At 38.1% G+C, this 18687-nt stretch overlaps 1 protein-coding gene across 1 annotated transcript in view; it reads left to right on the top strand.

The window, feature by feature from the left end:
- DPYD (dihydropyrimidine dehydrogenase) overlaps positions 1 to 18687 on the top strand; it is a 334900-nt gene that overhangs the window by 46885 nt on the left and 269328 nt on the right. The window contains exon 3 of the mRNA XM_063407573.1: positions 278 to 360. Within this exon, the coding sequence (XP_063263643.1) occupies positions 278 to 360 (83 nt within the window). The remainder of the gene's footprint in view (positions 1 to 277; positions 361 to 18687) is intronic.

The raw sequence follows: 18687 nt of genomic DNA, 5'->3' as shown, positions 1-18687 counted from the left end.
ACACAGAGATAAATGAAAAAAATTCGAAGAAGAAAAAGTAAAAATTCTATAAATTTCATTACGGAAAATGTATAAGATGATTTCCATGACAACCATGTAATAAGATTCATGTTTACTTTAATTCTGAGTTCTCAATGTCTTTTTAATGACTCCCATGTAATTAAAACAGAATGCTTAATTTGAGGTAACATAATATAAATCAATTTTGTTTGCGTGATGCTGAATACTGTTAATACATGTACAAAGAGCCTTACATGGATATGTCCATTTGTTGCAGAACTGTGAGAAACTGGAAAATAATTTCGATGACATCAAGCACACGACTCTTAGTGAACGAGGAGCACTTCGAGAAGCAATGAGGTAAGTCTGGGTCACCATAGCAACAGTCACAGATGTGGTAAAGAAAGAGTCATTCTTCATTATTGGGGGAACAAATGAGTTCATTGCCACCATTCAGCTCTATTCTCTAAGGTATTAATTTGTCAGTGGAGAGGCTTCCCTTGAGGCTGTACTTTGGTTTTGAAGCTGCATAAATGTTAAGCCTGACTGCACAGTAAAAAATGTAAATGTTTAATTTGTTATTTAAAATGCTTAAGGGGTGCCTTGCTTTATATTTATACTAAACTGTGAGTGAATGAAAATATTGTTCATCTAAATTCTGTAAGTGTTAAAGCAATTGTACAATGGTGTTTGAACAAACCTGTATTTGCTTTAAATTGAATTTGATTTTTATATATGTAGTTTCTGTGTACTCTGATTTTATCACCAAAATTACGTGATTTCGGTTTTGATAATGCAATATAAAAATCTTTCTAGTCCTTTATGTGTTGTAGAGATGTATATTTTGTTTAACATCATCATATTGTTGCACTTAATACTTATTAGAGGAGTTTAAAATTGTCAGAAGATGAATTTTCTGCCATCCTTACTTGCACTGCAGAGTATCTGGGTACAGGACTCCAAAGAAACTTGCCAGCTGTAGTGTCTGGAAAAGGGAGTGATTATTATGCTGAAAGGTGGTGGAATTGAAGACAGGTTTTCTAAAGTAACTCACCGAATAATCAGGAAGATGTTATTTATAGTATTATCTGTGAATCAGAAAATTATATAAGCTTCACTTTTAGAGGTTTTGAAATTGGATAGTAAAATGGAATGATGCAAATGTAGTCCTTCATGTCACTTGCCTGATATCAGAGTAACTTCTTACACTTGAACCAGTGGAGTAAAAAGTAAAAACAACAACACCCCTAAAAATCTACGTGAAAAAATAAATGCACCTATTTGCTTTGACTATGTCCGTTATCCCTTTAAATTTATGGATGTCTGTAAATGACTTGATTTGCATGACATATGTTATGATGCTTGTCTCATATCCACTGACTGTTTGAAAAGGTATTCTGAAGATTTCAACTACCAGTGCTCCAAATAACTGTAAAAATAATGGCATTCACCTTTCTAATAGTGATTTTTTGCTTTATGCTTGTATTGCTTCATATGCTGAGGGTTTTCTCCCAATGTGGTCGGTCATCTGTGTACCTAAATCTTGCATGTAGTGTCAGTAAATAGAAAGCGATTTAAAGTAAAGATTTGGGGAATTTTTTGGCGAATGAAACTACCTTTAGTATTTCCAGCAAATTGGATTTCAAGTTGCTGCTGTCCTGTAACAGTGTTCTGGTTTGCGATGTTTTGCAATACATGACTCAGCAGGGATAATATTTTAAAAACTTGGGAGCTGACAGTTCTTCAGCAATCGACATTGAATAGCAAAGAAAGCTTTGCCATTTCGAAGGTCATGTTTCTGTTACAAAGCCTGTTTAGAAGATTCTCATGATTCTTCGCTGTGCAAAAGCACTTTACTATCTCATAAATTTGTATCCTGGCTATTTCTGCTAGTGTACAGGCCATTCTGAGAAATAGTTATTGATTGTGAAGAGTGACAGATATTGTGCAGTGCTGGAATTTTCTTAATTGCAGTCAGTGTTATATGGTTGGTTGTTTCCTTGGTTGCTTTTTTATTATGAGATAAAGAAAATATCTGACTTACTAAACTTATACGGTAGTGTGTTTTTATAACATACTCGAATACCACAAGAATGCCACAAGTGCAAAATATTAATTTAGAGAGGTGCATTCTTGTAGGTGTACATATTTTTCTAAATGTATGTAAAAGACACTTTTTTTGTTGGGTTGTATGGTTCTTCCAACTGCTTTATAGTCACCTCATTTACTAGGTGGAGGAATTCTTCTGTTTGGACCCCAAGATTATCTGTACATATGTAATTCAAATGGTACATTTTTATAGATTCAAGTTCACTTTTCCTTTCCATGGACCAGGCATGGGAGGACAAAGATTTGGTGACCTCAGTATTGAGGCACCTGCCTGCTTTGGGTAAGGGAAGCTTGTGTAGAGGGTTGCACATTAGACAAAAGCACTAAAATCATGTGGGCATGGAAGCAACAGCAACAAAAAATCCTAGCTGGATAGCTAAGTGGATATATGTGGATCTCAGATGAGCCTTAAGTTGAGTGGGCAGTCAGCCCAAATCCTCTCTGATTTCCCAGAGTGGTACTACTGGTCTGCCAGATGAGAAATACAATGAACACTTTTTCCCAGTGCTCCTGTTTGGAACGAGACCTTCCATTTTAACTTCATCTTTGAGAAAAATGGTCAATTTAATATGGGTTTCAGTACACTTCTAGTCTATGAGTATCACTGTGCTCTGCATAAACAAATACTAATATCCAAGAAGGGTCTTGTTCGGTTTCCAGCTCTTCAGTGTTCAAATTAAGGACTACATGAAAATTATCTTTCTTGTTTATGTATATAAATGTATGCAAAATAAACTTTCTGAAGGATTTTGAAATTATCGCAAAGCCTATAAACTTTCTCTACATCTACTTTACATTTATTTTGGATTTTGAATGAGATAATGAGCTGATAGTAGTTTGCCATTATTCAGTATATAAAGAGTGGTATTGTAAGGATTTGATTTACTTGTGATTGCACATAAAATCATAAAGCATTCAGTTCAGTTAATGTTTTGCTTATTTTGTTAATGTACCAAATGTTTTATTTATTACTATATTTTAATGCAGCTGTAAAGCTGGAGTAAACAATAAAAACCCATTAGCTTTTTGAATTGGAGCTTATAAATGGACAGACTATTGTTTTGCTCACCTTGAATGCGTATATGATAAATTAATTGTGTATTTTATGTAGTAACTTGGCAGAAAAATATAGCTATATACTTATAGTGTCAGGTTGCATAAGTAAAAGCACTGATCTTTTGTTAAACAAAGCTCATTTTGTTTTTAATATATAATCACTGAGAAAAATCTGAATCCAAATCATCAGGAAAGCTTCATCTCATATTTTAAAGGAGCCTTTAGACTGGTTTTTCTGCTACAAGGAGATAAGTATTTGAGGAGCAGGAAGTGGTGTAGCTGGATGCTGACACTGGTAGTCTTTCCATAGGTGGTGAAACCAGAATGTGGTATGCTACAGTAAGCATTCCTCTGGGAAAGTAGGGTAGAGTAGCCTTGAGGAGACTTAAAATTAAGCAAACAATAATGAACCCCCTGCCCCCTGAAATTATAAAGTAACTTTTAGAAGTGTGGCAGAAATCCAAACTCCGTTATTAATATCAAATTAGATAGTACTAAATTGCAAAGCTAAGGTTTAGTGAGTTACTGGGTTTAAAAAGGACACATTTCAAAAAGCAGCAGACATCAGTTCTTTTTCCTGCTGAATCTGTTCACTCTGTGTACAGGCATTCATTGTTGTCATCGAGAGAGAATCAGAATTGATGAAATTGGGAGATTGAAGGTGATCTAAACCTGTGGTCTCTGCATTTTATCGATTGCATACCAGCGAATTATTTTTGAGTGTGCATCCCCCATATTTGTATGTTTATAATGTCTTACCACTATACAAATATTTTATGTGCATTATAGAACATACCCAAGAATGGAAAATAATTAAAAAAATAAAGATGAAATAAAGACTAGTTATTTTTTTTAAACAATAATTTATTAATGCGCAGAAAATATTTTCTTCCCACATTGACGTGGCTTGTCTTGCACATACTCTGCTTGGGAGGTCATTGATCTGGATCATCCTTCTGGCTCAGAGCAGGGTCAAGTAGAGCAGGTTGCTCAGGGCTGTGTCCAACAAAGTTTTTTTATATCTTCAATCATGGATGTTCCACAGATTGTCTAGGCAAACACTCTTCCATTAAACAACAGCAAAACTCAAACAAAAAAGCCACCAACACCCCCTCTCACCTTCCACCCCTCGCTTTTTTTTCCTAAACCAGAATTTCACTTCAGCTTGTTCCTCTTGTTTCTTCCCCTTTTGCTGGGGACTGCTAAGAACAATCTAGCTCTGTTGTCTTTATTCCCTCCCATTTACACCTTTAGGTATTTATCCATTTTGATAAGATTCCCCACTGAGCCTTCTCTGCTCAAGGCTGCATGTTCCCGGGTCTGTCAGCCCCTCCCCATATGACAGACACTCCAGTCCCTTAGTCACCTCCGTGTCCCTTTGCTGGGCTTGCTCCTGTGGATCCCTGTTTCCCTTGGCCTGGGGAACCAAGCGCAGGACGCAGCACTCCAGCTTTGTCTCGCCACTACTGGGGAGCAGAGAAGAATCTCCACTCAACTTACAGGCAATGCTCCACCTGACACAGCCCCAGGTGCTGCTGGCCTTTGCTGCAAGGACTGTCTCATGGCTTATCTTGTCCTTCAGGACCCCCAGGGCCTTCCCTGCAAAGCTGATTTCCAGCTGGTTCGTTGCAGCCTGTACTGGTACCTGGGGTTGTTCTCCCTAGGGGCAGGATTTCATGGTGGAGTAGGCTGGGTGGTTGGTTCGTGGTTGTTTGTTTGATTTTTAAGGTGGTTTCTGTAGGCCTGTTCTTCCAGCCTGTCAACAGCAGCCCAACCCTTGGGGGTGTCACCACTCAGTAGGTGGTAGATTGCTTTTGAACACTGTATATATGTTACTATGTGTTTTAGACCCCCGTCTAGTGTACATTTTATGGGCCTGGTGTAAGACAAACAAAGCCATAACATTTCAAAAGAAACCTTTTCCAAATCTAGTGTTGCAATTGCTTACTTATCTGAGTTGGTAAGTCACCACGGTGGATTAAGGCAGTGAGCAATCAGTGAGGCTGGTGAGGTGTTAATACATAAATGGGTCCTACTTGTAGGTGGATATAGATGTGGTCTGTCTTGTGAACGCTGAGTTTGTGTGAAGGCTTTGCAAGTGAAAATTAAAGCTGAGTATTTTTGTGTAGTCTTCTTGTTATTAAAGGAAAAATGAAACATATTTGTTCGTACTTTGAAATGGGAAAGTTTGCTTATCTATTTGAATCAGTATAAATGATACCAAAGTTCATTTAGAATTTTCTTTTGCATTCGTATATTTGCATATGGTTTTGGATAATATGAACAAGGGAGTGAGGCTTCAACTGTGATTTCCAGTTTGCTAGAAACAGTTTCTGTTAATGATGATATTCACGGTTGTCTTGACAACTGTGCAAGCTGGGGTTAGTAATAATCAGGCTTCTTTTAATATGGTCTAGACTCTCAGATGTATTTGAAAAATAGTTTCTATGACTGGGCAAAACCCAAGAAAATTGCAGTGTAAGAAGTTCCAAGGTTTCACAAGTACTCATTAGTTTGCAGAGTAAAAGCTGGAAATTTAAACACGTAAACAAGTCTGCAGTGCAAACTATAAAACATGTAGTAACCAACTTGTTAGGGCTTGGGCCTGAGATGTGGCAAATATCGGTTCATATTCTGGTTCTGACTCAAGTGACTTGGGTTTCCTGTTTTAAAAAGCATCATAGAGCTGTAAAGTTAGAGAAACACAGACAGAGTATACGGAAATAAGGACAATGAAAATGTCATGTTAAATGTAATTTTACTTGCCTGTGTTGTTAAACTGTTCTGAGAGATAGGACCAATCTCAGGTAAATTGAAAGAGAAGGTAAATTAAGAGAAGTAAAGGCTTGATCCAGGTTTCAGAGATTGTCTGTTCAAATAAATCCTTGACATTCTGGGAAGGTGGACGTCTTTGTAGTGAATTCCAGTATTCCAAAGTTCTGTACTTCAGTAAAGCCTTCAATACTTTACACCATTCTCCTGGAGAAGCTCGCAGCCCATCGCTTGGACAGGTGCACCCTTTGCTGGGTTAAGAACTGGCTGGACAGCTGGGCCCAGAGTGCTGGGGAATGCTGCTGCATCCAGCAGGCAGCAGGTCCCCCGTGGTGTCCCCCAGGAATGAGTGCTGGCCCTGGTCCTGTTTATTATCTTTATAGAGGATCTGGTCAAGGGGATAAAGTCCACCCCCAGTAAGTTTGCAAAAGACTCCCAAGCTGGATGGGCGTGTTGATCTGCTGGAGGACAGGAAGGCTCTGCAGAGGGATTTGGCCAGGCTGGATTGATGGGTAGAGGCCAATGATGTAAGGTTCAATATGGTGAAGTACCGGATCCTGCACTTGGGTCACACCAACCCTTGCAGCACTGCTGGCTGGGGAAGAGTGTCTGGAAAGCTGCACAGTGGAAAAGGACCTGGGGTGTTGGTTGACAGCAGCTGAACATGAGCCAGCTGTGCCCAGGGGCCAGGAAGGCCATCCTGGCCCGGATCAGGAATGGTGTGGCCAGCAGGACCAGGGCAGGGATTGTCCCCTTATGCTCAGCACTGATGAGGCCACGCCTCGAGTGCTGTGTCCAGCTGTGGCCCATCACCTCAGGGAAGGCACTGAGGGGCTGGAGTGGGTCTGGAGAAGGGCACTGGAGCTGGGGAAGGGTCTGGAGGGTGAGTCCTGTGAGGAGGGGCTGAGGGAGCTGGGGTTTAGTCTGGAGAGGAGCAGGCTCAGGGGAGAATCTACCATTCTCTACAACTGCCTGCAAGGAGCGTGTAGCAAGATGGGGGTTGGCCTCTTCTCCCAGGCAAACAGTGAAAGGACAAGAGGGCATGGCCTCAAGCTGTGCCGGGGAAGGTTCAGGTTGTACATCAGCAGGAATTTTTTCACTTAAAGGGTGGTCAAGCATTGGAACAGGCTGCTCAGGGAGGTAGTGGAGTCACCATCCCTGGAAGTGTTTAAGAAACAACTGGATGTGGCAGTTAGTGCTGTGGTTTAGTTGACAAGGTGGTGTTTGGTCAAAGGTTGGACTCAATCTCAGGGATGTTTTCCAAACTTAATGATGCTATGAAAATAGCCACTAGCCTTGTGTTAGTGTGTTTATTTGGGCCTGAGGGAAGTTCAAGTTTCTCTTCTACCTTATTCTATATTTACATTTATGTCCAGTGCAATCACTTGAATACTGCTTGGGGCATGCTTTTTTGGGAAGAGCAAGTGATTGCTTCTTATGTGTTCAACAAAAATGTTGTGCTGCTTCCAAACTGCAACAACACTGCATCTTGGGTGACCAGCTCCCGTTCCTCTGATGTATCTATCTCAGCACCAAGAAACAAACATCCTCTGCCACAGAGGACATATTAATTAGGTAAGCCACTGATTGGGTTATTGATTTAGACCCTTATTTAGACTGCCTTTGGCTTAGAGATATTCCTTAAAAAAAATAACTGCAGAGATGTTCTCCGAGTGAAAACAAAAAATCCCATAAAATTATGGAGCTGAGGGAATGTTTAACTTGCTCTCCTTCGATTTTGTTTTCTATAGATGCATCTCCACAATTTTATAAATTTACCATATTATTAATAGCATATAAAGATGAGGAGATACTGCAAAATGCTAGTGTTTCTAGTCATGTTTGGTGTTGCATAGAAATGCATGCAGAATGAACGAAGCCCTTGAGAGCTTTTAATAGTACTTCCATTATAAAAATCCATGTGGCTAATATGAGTTTAATTCTGAGTGCCATTTTGAAATCAGAACTTCACTATCACTCTTAGTTTACACTACAGATCAAACAGATTGCCAACATCCCTTGCATTGACGAAGCGTGAGCCATATGCTTTCGCAGTGCAAGGCTGCCCTGGATAAGGGTAGCTATGACTAACCAAGCTGCTTATGTGCTGGAAGCTGTTTAGTGGCATTAACAAGGCACTGTTAAGCTGTGCCCATGCAATTTTACCATGTTCTTTGTTGGCTAGCTAACTTCTGAGTCACTCACTAGCCACCCTTTGAGAGCCTGGGATGAATTGCTCAGATCTGGCCATGATGGAATAATTTCTGTCTACAGACAAATGCTTTAGAGCTGTAACACCAAGCATGTATAGGAACCCATGACATTAATGTAATTGTTTTTGTGATAATTATTAGAACTTGCATTGTCTTTGTCATTTCTATGGAGAATTAATGAACTTCATATTTCATTTTGCAATTAAAAAGAAAGAGGAGGTTCTAATATGTGTTAAGTCCATTTCTTCCAGTGTCAGGTATAACTCGCTGAAAATTTTGCAAAACTAGTTGTAATGCTTAGCTTTTGCACTAACGATGTAACTGCATTGCCTTATATGTATTTTTCAAGTATAAATCAAAAAAATTATAAAGTGCCTTGTTTTGGGCTTGTGATACAGAATGTTCTGTTGAATATCAGCTTCTTAATACTTTCCCCAGAAATTTTAAAAATGAAATTTATTTCCAAGTTTTTCAGCTGATTGCTGCACATACCTTGTTCAAAATACTGTATATATAATTTCTCATTTTTATTTTATGAGGGGTTTTTTTGGGGGAGGGGGAGGTGTTTCCAGTGATAGGCTGGTTTATTTAGATGTTACAAGAGAGGAGATCAAGATAAGTTAGATTGTTTTCCTCTGAATGTTCCTTTAGTCACCTAGACAGGATAAACTGATAAATACAACTTTTTCTGACCTAAAATAGTGGATTGATGATGTGATGGTGTTCCTGAACAACAAATATGAACGAATATTGAAATTTTTTTTTGCTATTCCAATCAGCAATGTAGATTTGCAATTACTTTACATCAGAGGTTTGAACTATGCCTTGTAGTGTATCAAATCCTTACATGGATATAGAACAAAAGCATTGTGAGCAAAACAGCAAGCAATATAGTAAAATAGCAAAATAAATAATATTAATAGATTTGGAAACTGCATTATAATTGCTACTTTTGTTGATATACTGAAATGTGCTTTAGGCAACATCTTACATGAACACTTTTGATAAAATCTTGTATGTTTCTCATATACTCTTTTATATGTATTACTGTGACCGAAATATGCTTTGTGTCTGTTCTGAGTATGGTAAATACAACATTTCTGTATTTGCGTGTCATATTCCCAAGAAATAATTCAAAGGGAAAAATGATAAAATGAGAAATGAGAAAAAAAATCCCTACTTTTTGTCACTTCTACTGAGGAGAGCCTGGTTTTGGTTTTGAACCATTTAGTTTTATGATTTAAAGAAAAGAATTGGATTACAGTCAAAATTTTGTTTTTAACAAACTGCAGGAGATGTCTGATGTTGGTGGTGAAAGAGATTTTGAAAACCACTGTGACAGATGGCTTACCACAAAGACTCCAAAGGTGGCGTGCCGGGGGTGCAGCATCGTACCTTTCAGTGACTAACAGCCACTCGTGTGCAAACAGAGTAGAAAATTGCACTACAGAATTTGGAGTTCACTCCGTGGGTTCCCTCTTTGTTGCTTTTTAAAATGCAAGGTTTGAAAAAATTTCTGAAATGTGTTCTTTGCTACCGTTGGCATTCAGGAAAAAGTGGTCTGGATTTCCAGAGAGACAATGTATACAATATGGACTACCAGCCTATACATGTCAAAAAAAGTTTTGGTTTGTGAAATATAAATTAAAAAAAGTACATATATGAGTGAAGAAAATTTGCTGGTGGTTTTTCCATGAACCATGGCTTTTTATGGATTATTGATGCTTGATTTTATGTTGCAGGGCTTTGGATGGTTTAGGTAGAAGGTGAATTTTACCATTTGAAACCATAATGAAAGTTGGGGATGTACACAGAAGCTGAGTGGTTTTGTCTGCTTGCATGTGTAAAGCTTTTGCTTTACCTACTAAACTGTCTGAGTTGCTGACTGAGGTTAAACCATGATGTGTTTAGAACCCCTTGGTTATAATGACTGTTACTAGCTACTGCTACTTACTTTTTTTCCTGCCTCTCAAGAGTTCTAGCTTTATATTATACTGGCTGTTGTGGTTTTTGGACCTAAGAGCAAATATCCATTTTACTAGAAATGTTTCGTAAGTTGGGGTAAAGGTGTTTCAGAGATTAAACTGTGGGTCCAGCTGTGCTCTAAGATATTTACCTTCCATCAAAATTAATCTGTCTTTCCCCTGTAGACTTCTGAATTTAAATCCTGTTTATTTACTTGAGGCTGTTTGGGAGACCAAGAAAAGATTATCTAAATTTAATGTTCTAATGGAATCAACCTGGTTGTTGAAAGTAAGACTGTAAAGTGTATTGGACTTTTTTCAGTAAGACTGTTGTTAAGATATACTGGAATCAGTACCATACATTTAGCTAATTGGATACAAAATTTAACAGAAAGTTTTCCATCCTTATTTCTCCGGAATAAAGATACTATACATAGGAATCTATTTCATTGCAGCTTGCTGTTGAAAAGTTAATGGGCAACCATTTAAGCCCTAGACCACTTCAGGTTTTTCAGGACACCACCCAGAGGCTTTCAGTGCTAGTGCCTGAGGCAAGGCTGCTAAATCTCTAGGCATCTCTAGGACTGAGGACGGTTAGGATCTCAGGCAACAATCTGTACAAAGATGCTGCTTACAGAGTGAGACAAATATAAGAGGTGTAACAGAATAAGTGAACAAACTATTCTCGAGTCATGTCTCCTGCCATCTTGAATGCCCAGGACTGCTTGTCTAGGGTGTGCTTTGTAAGGTGCACAGAGTATTGACAGTGACAAGGTTCTTTGTGGAGAGGCATTTGCAGAAGGCTTCAATTTGTATGTGTTTAGTGTATTCAGGTTGCTCAGCATTTGGTTCTGGCTTGGTCCAATACCAACAATCAAGGTGACTGGTGGTTTTTGTGGTTGTTGGTTGTTTTGCTGTTTTTTTTTGTCCCCAGGAAGAAAAAAAAAGGTCTTTTCTGTAAACTAAACCCTGAACTGTTTTAAATATCACCATAGAATTGCACCCATTCAAATTAATTTTAATAATTGGTCTATATATGGAATGGAATGGAATGGAATGGAATGGAATGGAATGGAATGGAAAGAATTATAATGTGATTTCCATCAGAATGCATACAAAAGACTTGATTTATGATCTGATACCATTACAATACAATAATATTTTAAAACAAGTAAGTTATTTTAAAATAGTATGACTACTTTTTAAACTCCTATTTTTAATAGTATTTAATACTTCTATTATTGCCACATTAAAATTAGTGATTACTATTACAATATATAATACTTTTTAAATTTAATAAAGTAATTATGGCTGCTATCTTTGTAAAGACTATTACTTTTATTACTACTATCAAATAGTAGTGTTCAATGGTACTGGTTATTGCCACAAATACTTTTCTTACTGCTATTTTGCCTACTGAAGATTTTTCCTCATTTGTAGTCATTAATTAGTATTAACCAAGCATTTCCTTTGCAATTGTTGATGTATCAAATGAAGAGAAATGTTTTTAAATTGGTATCTGACAGTATTACCAGAAATACAAGAAAACACTCTTTGAGAGGAGCATTTTAAAATAGAAAAAAAACCCCAATAATTTTTCTTTTTATACTACCTGATACATCTTCCTGTTTGAGCAAAAAGCTGCTTTCCTAGTACTCCTCCTGCTTATCTGTGTTTTTCTAATGAAGAGAAAATGCACTTGAGCACGTGTAGAGCACAGTGGCTTGCTTGGCTCGTGGCTGGCTGTTACACGTTGGGATGTCCCTCACAGTCTCCACTGCTCAGGCTTCCCATTGCAGATCTGCTTGCATGGCAACTGCTGGAGTTGTTAACCCTCTTCTGTCCTGAAGGGTATTCCACTGTGGCTTCTCAGGTTAAATATTTAATTGGAGTGGGAACTATTCTTCTTGTAATTAAAGAACTGTACAGAGCTGTTTAAAAAGACTTGAACAGGCATGGTTATATGTTAAAAAGAGATTCCGGGTCCATTGAGTGTGTTCTGCTAAAGAGAGCAGCGGCAGCATGGTTGAGAACCGCTGGCCATGTGGCTGCAGTAGCCTAAACAGAAGATGTTTCTTGAGTGCATCTTTCATCCTGCACTGAGTGCAGCTGCACAATTAGCAGCATCTGGCATGGCTTCTCCCGTTGGGTGTTTAGATGAGCACAAACGGCTCCCGTGTGGAGTCACACGTTTAGTCACGGCCTGCCCGTAAGGCGCCTCGGTGTCACCTCCCGGCCGCCGGTGCCGGCTGTGCGGGGCTGCGCTGCTGCCCCGAGTGCTCCTGCAGGCAGGTGAGCACTGCCGTGCTGTCCTGGCACGCTGGCACAGGCAGCTGGGATGGGCAAGCTGCAGGGACACGCATGCCCGTGGCAGCTGCTCAAGCCTACAGGACTAGGTTAGAAGTAAGCTGAAATAAGCACTCTTCAGGAGGGGTTATGTCAGGCTAAATGCCAGCTGTTTAGCTGTAGAAACCCTCTGCTTCTGGGCCACACTGCTCATAGACACAGCCATTTTCAGGGATCTGCTACTGTTAGAGATTGCAGGCATTCTAGGCACAGGATGATAGAGAGAGATCCACTCTTCAGCGAATTGAAGATGAAATCCCTGATTTTCCTTTTATACTACAGGAAGGAATTTAACCAGCACAGACTATTCAGTATGATTTTTTTCCCTTTTTAGTTGAAATAGATCTGTTTCAGGAAGTGTAAAACTAACTCCTTGCTTCTCTGATCAATTTTTTATTCTTTTATTTTATTTGGGTACACTGGGTGAATGAAGCCTTTGCCTCTAATTTGGAATGGTCTGAGTAATCTTTTTGCACTGGTAACTATTCTTTCTCCTGCTAGTATAACAATGTCATAACACATAAAATTTATTTTGTTTTAAAATTAAAACTGAAAACAGAGCCTTGAAATACAACTTCTCTTAATATTATCTCTTCTATCATACTCATTTAATTCTTGATGTAAAACAAAAATTCATCGCTTTTGTGCTGGGAGCACGAAGCCACAAGTTGGTACTGTTAACTCAATGTTTGTAATATAAAGTGCTGTTCCTGTAGTGTGGTCCAATTACACAATAGTAAAGCAGGGATGTAACACAGCAATGCTGCTTTCCTATTTGTTTCAGTAAGTTTAGCACAGCGGGAAACATGGCATTCTTCCAAGGTAATGCGTCAAGCTTACAGTTGGATGGAAGCGCAATGGAAATTGTTCCAAGACTTCGTGTGCCAGCTAATAACTCTCACTGAATGTATGCGACAATTGTCTTGTGAAATGTACTTGATGTCATTTCATTGCAAGGATTTTACATTTTCATTTTGAGATATTATGGTATTCTAGAGATATTTTTAAAAGTTTCTTTGTAGGTGCTACATTTACAGCATTGTAGTTTTAGTAATCAAATGCAATTTCTGTCTGGTTAGAGATCATGTACAACCTTTAAAAAAACCCCTGCTATATCTTCTGAAATCCGAAAGAAGTACTCCATTAATTAGATCAAATTATGTACATTGTTCCTTCAAAATGTTCTATTTTGTGAGGAAGAATACATCTAAACTAAAATCTTAACTGAAAATATGTGCATGATAACAACAGAATGTCTCCTTTCTTTTTGAAGTGTGGAAAGTAATAATGGCAGCTGGGTGAAACCAGAAATGTCGAGGCATCTTATTTGGTAGTCATTTTGCTGTAGAGACCTGGGGGTTGGCTAGGAATCAGAATTTTTGCAGCTGGTCTCATTCTTGACTAGTTTTCACATTGCTTTGATGCCATTCCCCAGTAAATATCACTGTTGCACTGTAGTGCCAACCCACTGCAACTGTCTTAAAGATACATTGATATTCTCTACAGCTTTGAACAGTCCTCAGCAAAATATATACATTTAAAATACCATGGCAGGGGCTTTATAAACAGCTCCATGGTATATTGTTTCATGTTTCAAATGTGGTGAGGAGCAGCCACCACTTGTGGAGCATGAGCAAGTAGTTCACAATTAAGGAGTTAATCTTTAGCCTCACTAGCAGTCTTGGAACAGAGGGTGTCAGTGCTTACTAAAACAGTATTGGGTTTTCTTTTTGTGAACCACAGAGGGCTCAGAGACCTGTTAGTTCCAAACAGGCTATTGAATGCTATCATAGGTAAAAATACTAGCTGTACTGCACCTGGTTTGATTTTATGATTATAAAGGTAAAATTCCTCCATCTCAGGCGTTTTGTTTTGTTTTTAATCCCCACTGCTCATTTTTCAGTCAGTATGCTTAGAAGGGTATCTGACACCTTTTGCTCACAGACATTTTCTCTCTGGTAGTAAGTTTGGGCATGCAATAAAGATAATAATTACTACTAGTGTTTAAAGCATTCCAAAGGTCTTTAGTTACACACACCTTTCTTGAAGCGTTTCTGAATGCTTTTGGCAGCATTGATCCAGCAAATGGAGGGTTGGTTGTCATTGGCAATATTTCTTGTTTCAGAGGGTGTGTTTGTTCCAGCTGGTGGTAGTTGTTTCAACACTGACATGTGAAGAGTGTATAAAAGAAAATAAAGAACAGAGGAGATGCACAGGGCTTAGTCAGCCAACCATCAGCCTTGGCCCATGCTCCTGCAGGCAAAAGTGGTGTCAGGTTGGGGAAAAAAACCCCACTACTAAGCTAGCTGAGCATCAAGACCCTGCACAGGCCCAGCAAAGCAAACTGCAGACAGTTATTAATAGGACTGAAATTGGGGATTAATCACTACTGATATCCCATAGTAATTCCTACTAGCATTGAGAGCACCAGCAAATTCTCCATGGGGTTAATGTGGTGAGCTTGCTGACTACAAATGTGTGTTGTGTGTGTTGTCAGCATTTAAGGGTCCTTGTGCATGGGAATTGCCTCACGCAGTGGGGAGTGAAGGAAGAGTGCGTTGAGTGGACGAGGGTACATGCTGATTTGGCAAAGGATATAGGATGAATTCCTGGGTCAATAGTGATAATGATCAGAGTGCCTTTCTGATGAATAATTAAGTATGGGATGGTCAAAATTTTCCTCTCAGTAGTGACATAATTTGGCATAGTATGTGCCAATATTTAATGAAGAATATGCATCTGGGATTGTCCAAGCTGGTTTTAGGCTCTTACATTTGCTTTCAGAGCTTTGAAAGCTCTATTTTGGATTGTAACAAAAAAAAGCAACAAAACACCCCAACACACACATTTGAACATCCCTGGCAGGGGTTTTGGGGACAGCAGTCACAAGAAGAGGATCCGTCAGAGATCAAAACCACAGAGTGACAAAACATGCTTGTCCCTGGATACCCTGGATCAGAGTATCTGCTCAACACCTTGCTTTCCTTTGATGACTAGTGCTGACACTGAGGTAGTGCTGCTTTTTCACTAACAAAACTTCAGTGGAACCACTGAGTCAGTATATGTAACACGCTGTGATTTTTTCACCTATTTTCTTGCAGACAAACAAACATACAGTGAGAGAACAAGTCATTACAGTATGCATTTATAATGCTACAAGCAGGCCTGAATTAGAAATAAAAAAAGAAATCCAAGTTCTATGAAAATAAATAGCATCTTTCTTTAATCCAAAGCCTCATACCACTTCTGTACGAAGCAGAATGACTGGAAAGTTTAAACTGGATGTTTTGTTTATTGTTATGAGTCACTCATTAATTCCTTTGTTAAATTTCATAATTTAATGCTTTCCAGACCTTCAATTATTGCTGCACTGAATTTTCACCAGTAAATTTGTAATTATTTCTGTGCATTGTGTGGCAGTGTTGTCTTTTATATTTAGTGTGGAACTCCTTTCTGACAGTATTAATGCAAAATAATTTTGAGTGTTTGGAGGTGAAAGAACTGTACCACTCAGATGAAGTGAGAATTATTTTTGAAAGCATAACCTACACTATTGTTGCTGTTTTAGATATGTTTTAGTGCTTTATTTGCTTTTATATTTAAAATTACAGTTTAGTGGTTAACGTTGGAAATTACTACACGAAGAGAAAGGAAACTTTCAGCTTTTTTATACTGCATCTTGGCTGCAGTTGAAACAATGGGTCAGTGGCACTAAATATAATCTGGTAGTTTGCTCATTTTATTTTACCTTTCCTCCAGTGGATAAAGGAGTTAAGGTCACTTAATACCCTTACCTCTTTTATTTTTTTTTATTAATATTAAAAAGAAAAAGGAAGAAAAAAAAGCAGTGGGGAGGATTTTTTCTCATCATTGTCTCTGATTGCCAAGTTATTTGTATGTAGAGGGAAGATTCTTCTGGTATAATCAATCTGCTGCTACCCGTTTTACTGCCAAGCATTCCTTCTCTATGGTAGCGTAATGTTACCTAGGGAACAGCTTAAAGCTGACACATACAGTGGTGCCACAAATTAATTTCACAGTTATCAGGATATAGGGTGATAACAACAACATGAGCTACTGTGAAATTACCATTGTTCCTATTGAGTTACAGTGTAATTATTACTTTTGTGGCAACTATGCAAATAACTCATGTCACCACTGTAGGATGGGATGTGCTTTCCTTTCTCTGATTCAGTATTTTGTGCTTCAGAGACATCTTTATGTGCTATAAACTAGAGCTCTGCTTTGAATTAAAAGCTAAATATGGTTATATCTTCACCAAAAAAAAAAAGATGGAAAAGAGAAAAGGAATACTTAAGCGACTAAAAACCAAAATCCATTGCAGTCTGTCCTTTTTCACCTGGAATCAGGTCTGCAAATAAGTGATAATTTAATAAAGTAATAACCACACTGTTACTCTTCCATTACTTCCAGAATCAAAGTCGGAACCTTCCTTCAAAAAAGGAATTCTGTTATGGGACATTTCCAGGTTTCACTGCTGCCATTTTGGTTTGGTAAAAGGGACAGGTGAAGAGATGTTTGATTACATTTATTCTTACTGACAGGTAGAAAAAAAATTGTGGAGCAAGGTTAAGATGCTGTTTCCAGTATATAAGATGAAATGAATGTATCCTTGGCCCTAGACATTGGACCCTGGTTTAAACAAAACAGCTCCTGAGGCTTAATGATGGCAGAAGACCAGGTCAGCTCATGTGGTGAAGTTGGCACAGGTGCTCTCCTTGTAGTGCTTGCTTAGAACCAGGAAGAAGTGAGCATTCTTTGGGGGCAGCAGGGTAGATGTTTCCAGAAAGGTAAGATCCGTGAAGTAGTTTTGGTTTTATTTTTCTACCTGTAGGCTGAGATTTTCAAAAATTCCTACAGAGAGCTTGGATGTGCAACTTGCAGTTATATATGGATAGATCACCATAAGAACCTTTCAAAATTTTTATTCTAGATAAGTGGCTAATGACCAAATTTTCAAAATTTCTGAGAATTCAAGAGCTTTTAATGTTTAAATATTAAAGAAACAATATTTTTGAGACTTACTATTTAGAAAAGCATCATAGCTACTATTGTATGAAAAGAATGAGCAAATGAAACTTAAGTCCATAACCAAGAGAAAATCTGTGTAAGATAACTCACTACTATAAAAACTGAGTGCAAGATAAATTTCCCTGAAGGACAAATTTCTAATGATGGGCAAGTGTTCTTTTTTTGAGTTTTGTGAAATTTCATTGGCAAATAATCCTGATGGAATGATACTCTCTGATTTTTTTCCCCAATTTAAACTCTTAGTTTATATTTTATAGTATATTAAAAAATGAAATTGAAGAAAGCATTTTCTCATTTTAGTTGTGTCTTTTCAGATATTCTTTTGCAAAAGAATGTTTTTAGTTAATTTCGAAGTATTGTTTTAAATTGCAAGTAGCTTCCAAAAGGAATCTGTTTCCTCAGTTCTTGTTTCACTGCATGAACAGAAATACAGAACAGCTTGATGAGCCTGTTTCTGTGAAGGAATAAATATGAACAACATTCTGAAGGAGCTGTCTGTGTCCATGAGCATTTCTAAAATGTCTGTCTGTACTGTATCACCAAGATTTGAGCTGCAATAGTTGGAGTATTTTTCAGTAGTGTGATAGTTGTAAGTTCTTTTATAGAAAAGCAATGTTCTGTTTCTTTCTTCTTCTGATTTTTTTTTGTTGGGTCAACACAATCTGCTCAGGTTTTGCACTGATGGAATATAGCAGTACCATAAAACCTCTGCAACTGATGATCTAGGGGGAAGTAATCACAAGATAAATAAACCTTATGTTATGGCTCATTTATTATCCATGTGATGAATAATGGTGGAAAAGCGTGTGGTAATTAATGGACTGGCTTCATGGAAAGACTCCTGTTTATCATATGGTTGTTGCTCTTTTTAGTGGTTTGCTGACAAGTATATTTATTGCAGTATGAGGAGGTCACTAATTAATATGGATATTAGTAAGGCTTTGTGAGAATACTCTGAAAAATCTGATTGTTGAAAAATGTTCTCTCTATCCCCCATTCAGTTTTTCAGTTCTATGTGTTGAAGAACTAAGTCAGTATTTGATGCCACACTACTGCCCAGGTGCAGTAATCTTTAACCCACATAAATTACATTTGAAAGAAACAGCTTGGGCATAGCAAGAGTTTCTGGAAGATCTGGTGCAATCCTTGCATGCTTTGTTAGGTGTCAGCCTTTT

This window comes from Prinia subflava, chromosome 10, assembly GCF_021018805.1.
Source record: "Prinia subflava isolate CZ2003 ecotype Zambia chromosome 10, Cam_Psub_1.2, whole genome shotgun sequence".
Taxonomy (NCBI): domain Eukaryota; kingdom Metazoa; phylum Chordata; class Aves; order Passeriformes; family Cisticolidae; genus Prinia; species Prinia subflava.
This window is presented reverse-complemented; position numbering and strand designations above follow the sequence as displayed.